Genomic DNA, 6000 nt, shown 5'->3' with positions numbered 1-6000 from the left:
CACGTGTTATCGTGCTGCTGTGACATTTCTGCAACATGCATCGGGATTTGGGCGCACAAGCTTGTTACCATCAACAAGAAAAAAAAAAAACATAGGGAAGGTCGAATAAATTTTGCACCATTTTACGAGATGAAGTCACCCCTTTCCGTGCGAGGATCTTTTTAAAAGCACCCTGGCTGCAGATATTCCTAAAACGACAGCACGCAGAGCTTGTATGAAAGTAGAAAACATTAAACGCGGAAGGGGTTGAGGAGGAAGAGGAAAGAGACGCCATCGGCGGAAACTACATTGGCAGGGTGCGAAGCGCGAGCGTTAAATATAGAAAAAAAAAAAACACCCGCCGACGCTCTCTCGCATCCGCATGCGAATAGCACGTGCAATTTGCCGCCGAGCGTGTCTCCGCGGCGCAGCCGATGACAGGCGAGCACAGGAATGCACGCTCGTATCCGACGAAGTTGACGTTGGGAAAAGCGTAGATGGAGCGCCGAGAGATGACGGCAACAAACACAAACAACGCAGCAAGCGGCCAGGATGAGCGCCAGTTTGGAACTAAAAGCACAAAGACATGTGGAAAGCGTCGAAACAGGAGGGGAAAACCACGCCACCACGCCGAATGCGGCGTGGTGTGGAAGATGAGACAGCAGTGACGACTTGGATCAGGCGGTTTGTTGCCGCAGCGGCAAGACGTGCGGAACGCAGCGGCCGAGAACGGGTCTCCGGCTTCGGGATGATAGTATTCACTGTGTTCACAACCTCGTTGCCTCTGTTTCTCCTCGCAGCAGTAACAGCAGTGTCCACGCTCGCGCGCACCGTTCGTTTCTTTCTCCCTTTTTCTTCCACGCGGGCAAAGCAGTGGTCCACAACACGTGGAGAAAAAGGGAAGGAGGACGGATTAGAAAGAAGGGAGAGGTGCTCGAGAGAGGCGCTACGGACCACAGAGCCGAGGGGCAAACGAAGCAGAGAAAGAAACATGTAATAACAGACCTACGGGCGAGAGATGGAGAGAGAGAGGGGGTGGGGAGAAGGAGGCAGGTGAGGAGAGGATCTACCGGAGAACTCACCAAGCCGGCCGCATCTCGACAGAGTCAAAATGCTCGCCGCACACCTCTGGCGCTGTGCCGTGCCGGCGGTCGTAGAAGTCTCGTAACGGGACTCGCGCACGCATTGAGACCTTACAGCGTGTGTGTGTTTGCGCGCGCGCCGGTGTCCGTGCCGGTTGCAACGGGTCTCACTTACTTTCGTTTTCGTGCAGTGCTTTATATATAGCAAGCCCCAACGCAAGCGCTCGCAGCCCGTTCTCGCCTAGCTAGCCTGTCTCTCAGCATCCCAAGGCTCCCGGTCTTCCCGAGACGAAGACGCCCTGTGCGATGCAACTGCGGTCGACGTCGTGCGACCACACCTGCCGACCGCGTGTGCCGCAGTTCGTGGTTGTCGTGGGCACGGTCGTCTGAAGTCGTCCGAGTCCTTCCTGATTTGCCGAGCGTACGCGCTCGCCGCCGGGGGCGTGTGTGCGCTTGGATTGTCACGACGACGACGCGGTCGCTGATCGTCAGATGACGCCTGAAGGACAGCGTTGCCCCGATGCGACGAGCCAGGGCCCCGAGCACACTGGATACGAGCCCTCGCGCCGGCTGACGGCCAGGAAACCTAAGGTGGGTGAGCCACAATGTCCTGGCGGAACGCGTCATCGCGTAAGGGCATCGTTCCGAACTCTAACATAACCGCCGAGGGATGTCATTCGCTTTTGCAGCTGTGGTTCTAAAGCGTGCCAACTTTTCAATCTTTCATGACTCTGCAGGACCTTTTCTTGGAAGATAGGAAGGATGTGGGCTTCCTTTTTTACAGCAATATGAAACTAATCACAGTGATCATGTACACTCTCAGCTTGAGCTGAGTCGTTATAAGACTAGAGGCAGCCTTTTTTAAAGTTTGTTGGTGGCAAACTAAATATCTCTTCATATAATAATAGTTTCTTTTGAAGTGAAGTGGCTGCAAACAATACGTTGCAGTAGTCGGCTTGCTTGGACAAGATAGTTTCACTGAAGAATGGTTGGCTGTCGGCATCTCTACGAGTACACATCTATGATGGAAGAATCATTGAGCAACGAAAAAATTGTTGGCACAAAAGGCACTGTCCCGCGCATTGTAGTACAGACCTTTCACGCGATTTTCGTGTTTTACTGGCTAACACGGAAACAATGTTGCGTACCACGAATTCTAACTACCACTTCATTTGAGAGCTAGTTTCTACATCATACGCTGTGACCTAGAACTTCTACGCACAGTTCCCAGTACCGGCGCAAAAAAGAAGTAATTCCTGAACTCCGAAAGATGTGGCAATGAAACTGTGACAAAAGTTGTTACAAAAGCTGTGACAATTAATATAAGTGTGTTGTGGCATCTATAAGTGATCGTCACTTAGCACTGTTATCATACTTACGATGCAAAGGGTGTTAGGTGAACATGCAGTGCTTCATTCAGTATTGCCCAACAAATTATTCGCGACTGCTTATACCGAACATACCACGCCACTTCAATTTCTGGCCTCGCAAAAATGTATGCCGTTGAGAGAACATGTTCCCTTCACCACCAAGTGCTTCTAATCGAGCAAATCAAAGCACACGAGTACTTCAGCTAATAAAGCTCTCAATAAATTTATAAAACGTGCCTTCATTTATCGAGTACGATCTATCGAAAAGGGAATGTCACTGAACCCATCATTTGCCCGAGGGATCTAACCTTCGCTAAAGCATCTTGACAGTCAGTCAGTCAAGAACTTTAATATATGGTCCTGAGGAGTTTAAGCCACCAGGGTGCCCACGTGGGACATCCTAGCAGCCGCTACCGTAGGCGACGCCCGAGTCGGGGCGGGAACGTGGTGGCGTTCCGCCAGTTCTTGGGCCCTCTGGACTGCCTTAAGTTGGTTTCGGAGATTGGGGCTCCTGAGTGCCTCCTCCCAGTCGGACTCACTGGTGAGAGGTCCCTGAGGTAACGCGGGACATTGCCAGAGCATGTGCGCGAGTGAACAGTACACTTCTGTGCAATCTGGGCACTGTGAATTTATGTCTGAGTTATAATGGCTGAGTCGGCCCCGTGATGGGTACGATCTCGTTTGTAACATTCTAAAGGCTACTTCTTGCGCGCGTTCTAGTTTTGAATGGGGTAAAGGGTATCGGCTTCTGTTGTGTCGGTAGTGGGAGGTAATTTCATGGAAGGTGAGTAGTGGGTCATTAAACTGCACGTCTGGGCCCAGCTCTTCGGTGGCTGATTGATCGTCACGGCGGGTCAGTTCTCGTGCTCGATCATGAGCCATTTCGTTGAGGTTGGGTTGTTGTGGGTGAACGTCTTTGCCCATGTGGGCAGGGAACCAAGAGAGGTAGTGCGAGCCCGTATATTTCCGTGTTTGTAAAATGCGGGCTGCTTCTGGAGCGATGTTGCCGGTTTCGTAAGCCCGAATGGCGGCGCGAGAGTCTGTGAAGACATTAGTGAGTGAGGGGTCGGTCATCGCTAAAGCTATAGCAACTTGTTCGGCTATGGCGCTTGTTGATAGCCTAACCGAGGCGGCTGAGCGTAGGGCTCCGTCGCCATCTACTACCGCGAGTGCGAAAGAGGAGGAGTTACCGTATTGCGCTGCGTCGACGAATGCGGTAGAGTTGCGATTCGCGGCGGTACGGTTTAGGATCGCGCGAGCGCGGGCCAGCCGTCTGCCTTCGTTGTGTTGTGGGTGGACATTTCGCGGAAATGGGGTTACCATGTAAGTAGCTCGGACAACTCTGGGGAGGGTTACTGCGCGTTCAAGGCAGGGGTGTGGGGACATGCCGGCCTCGCTTAGAAGTCGGCGGCCTGCCTTGGAGGAGGAGAGGCGGATCACTTGGGCCGTGGTCTGGGCCTCGATCACTTCATCGATGCCGTTGTGCATGCCTAGTTGGTCGAGACGGGAAGTGCTCGTGTTTTGAGGCAAACCAAGGACTTGTTTAATGCTTTTGCGCATGAGTGTGTTTAGTTTCGTCTTTTCTACCTTCGTCCAGTTGTGGGCAGAGGCGACGTAATTGATGTGACTCATTAGGAACGCGTGGTATATGCGCAGAAGGTTGGCCTCTCCAAGGCCTCGTCTACGACCCGAGACTCGCTGAATGAGTCGGAGCATGTTCTCTGTTTTTGCTGTGATATGTTTAATTGTTCTTGCATGACAGCCAGTGGCCTCGACGAGGAGGCCGAGAATGCGTATGGAGTCCACTCGGGGTATTCGCTGCCCATCTTTGGCGTGTAGCGCTATGGGTAGATCACCTAAGGGTGTTAAGTTACGAACGCCTTGGCGAGATTGCCGGTACAGTAGCAACTCTGATTTTGTGGGCGACAAACGAAGTCCAGTGTTTTTTAAGTAGGCTTCTGTGGTATCGAGAGCAGTTTGAAGGGCTTGCTCCAACTCCGCCAATGAGCCTCCTGGGCACCAGATGGTGATGTCATCTGCGTATATAGCATGGTTTATGTTTGGGATGTCGCGGAGTTTGTCAGATAGTCCCTTCATTACTTCATTACATCTTGACAAAGACAAGAATTGCTATTTCCAAGCAGTGACTCTTGAGATTAAGGTTGTTGTTCGACTAGTTGTGATCTGTTCAATTTTAGGGGCGAAGCACCTTAATGGCGAGGCTTGTCCGGTGTCAGTTGTGATGGCTACATTATATGGGGCAACCCTCGGGTACCGTGCAGCATAGTTGAAACATATGTGAGACAAAGAAAAAAAAGGTTTGAAAGTCTACTAAAGTCAATCATATTTGTGGCAAAACAATAGGAAGTACCAACAAGCACAAAACCTTTATACTGCAGTCGGCGACTTCGACATAGACATTTTGAACCATACGGCCTCGCTTCAACCATTCGTCTAGATTTCCTTCGTGGAGATGCGGGCATTTTATTTTTGCCTTGTGTCTTGTTCAAACTTTTTTTATCTAGCTAATACAAAATATCGTTGCTGTCATTCTATTTAAGCATAAAATGGTACTGGCCGAAGGCACCTTTCTTCCTGAAGCTATCAGTGAGTGGCCCACGATTACCAGTCAAAAATAGAAGTTCAGTTTCCTGCGAACGTCCTCTAAAGACAAACCATGACACTACATCATACGACGCACTGTTGGCGTGGCTCAGACACTCACCCTTGTCCAATATATTTAGTCTACCAACGTTAACTCCAGAGCGTAGTAGTGGTAGTGGTGGTAGTGGTAGCAGCAGTAGTAGTGGCGGTAGTAGTAGTAGTAGTAGTAGTAGTAGTAGTAGTAGTAGTAGTAGTAAGAACAGTTAGCAGGGGTAGTGGGAGTACTAGTAGTAGCACAGTCTTGAATATGTTAGCATTTGCACAGTACCAATTAAATCAGTTGTCAGCTCGCTTTTCTAATGAATCTAGTCACAAGTCTAAATCGTCATTTTCGTTAGTAGTGAGTAACGCGTCTTTATTTTTCCTCTGTCCTTGTGAAAAAATGGGCTTATTGACCATACGATATGATTATCTTTTTTGGAATTTCATTGTCTCTCTGCTTGTGTTCGCTTACTTGACCGACTCAAGGAAACGTATACTGCATTGCTGATGAAAGGCTCTACAGTCGATTGGTTCTAAAGGTCTCCGAAGATGTCGAAATGTCCCACCATGTGTGGCAGGTGCGCAGCGCGCCGTGTTTTTTATCGCTTTATCGCCCGTAGAAAGAAAATGCGCGAGTAATGAGCATACACCCCCAATCTAAGTACCAACTTGCTCAGAAGTTCTTCAGGCGTGTTGCTTCTTTATTCCATTTCATTCACCGGACCATGTTTTGAAAGGCCGAACGCCGCGCTTCGAGCAGTCGGAGCGAATCCGGAGTCTCAAACGCTGAGAAACCTTTAAGAAAGTAATATAGAAAACAGTCATCGAGGTGGTCCGAGGTCTGGCTGTCAAGAGTGCCTACGAAGCGCGGCAAAAGAAACAAGCAATGCCATCAACACCGTGCTCACGTCACGCGGGCCACA

At 50.1% G+C, this 6000-nt stretch overlaps 1 protein-coding gene across 1 annotated transcript in view; it reads left to right on the top strand.

The window, feature by feature from the left end:
* Nucleotides 1-1268: 1268 nt before the first annotated feature.
* LOC119172344 (uncharacterized) overlaps nucleotides 1269-6000 on the top strand; it is a 119845-nt gene continuing 115113 nt past the window's right edge. The window contains exon 1 of the mRNA XM_075893621.1: nucleotides 1269-1652. Within this exon, the coding sequence (XP_075749736.1) occupies nucleotides 1554-1652 (99 nt within the window). The 5' untranslated portion in view covers nucleotides 1269-1553. The remainder of the gene's footprint in view (nucleotides 1653-6000) is intronic.

Source organism: Rhipicephalus microplus, chromosome 4, assembly GCF_043290135.1.
Source record: "Rhipicephalus microplus isolate Deutch F79 chromosome 4, USDA_Rmic, whole genome shotgun sequence".
In the NCBI taxonomy this organism is placed as follows: Eukaryota; Metazoa; Arthropoda; class Arachnida; order Ixodida; family Ixodidae; genus Rhipicephalus; species Rhipicephalus microplus.
The sequence above is the reverse complement of the archived record's forward strand: the minus strand, read 5'-3'. Positions and strand labels throughout refer to the sequence as shown.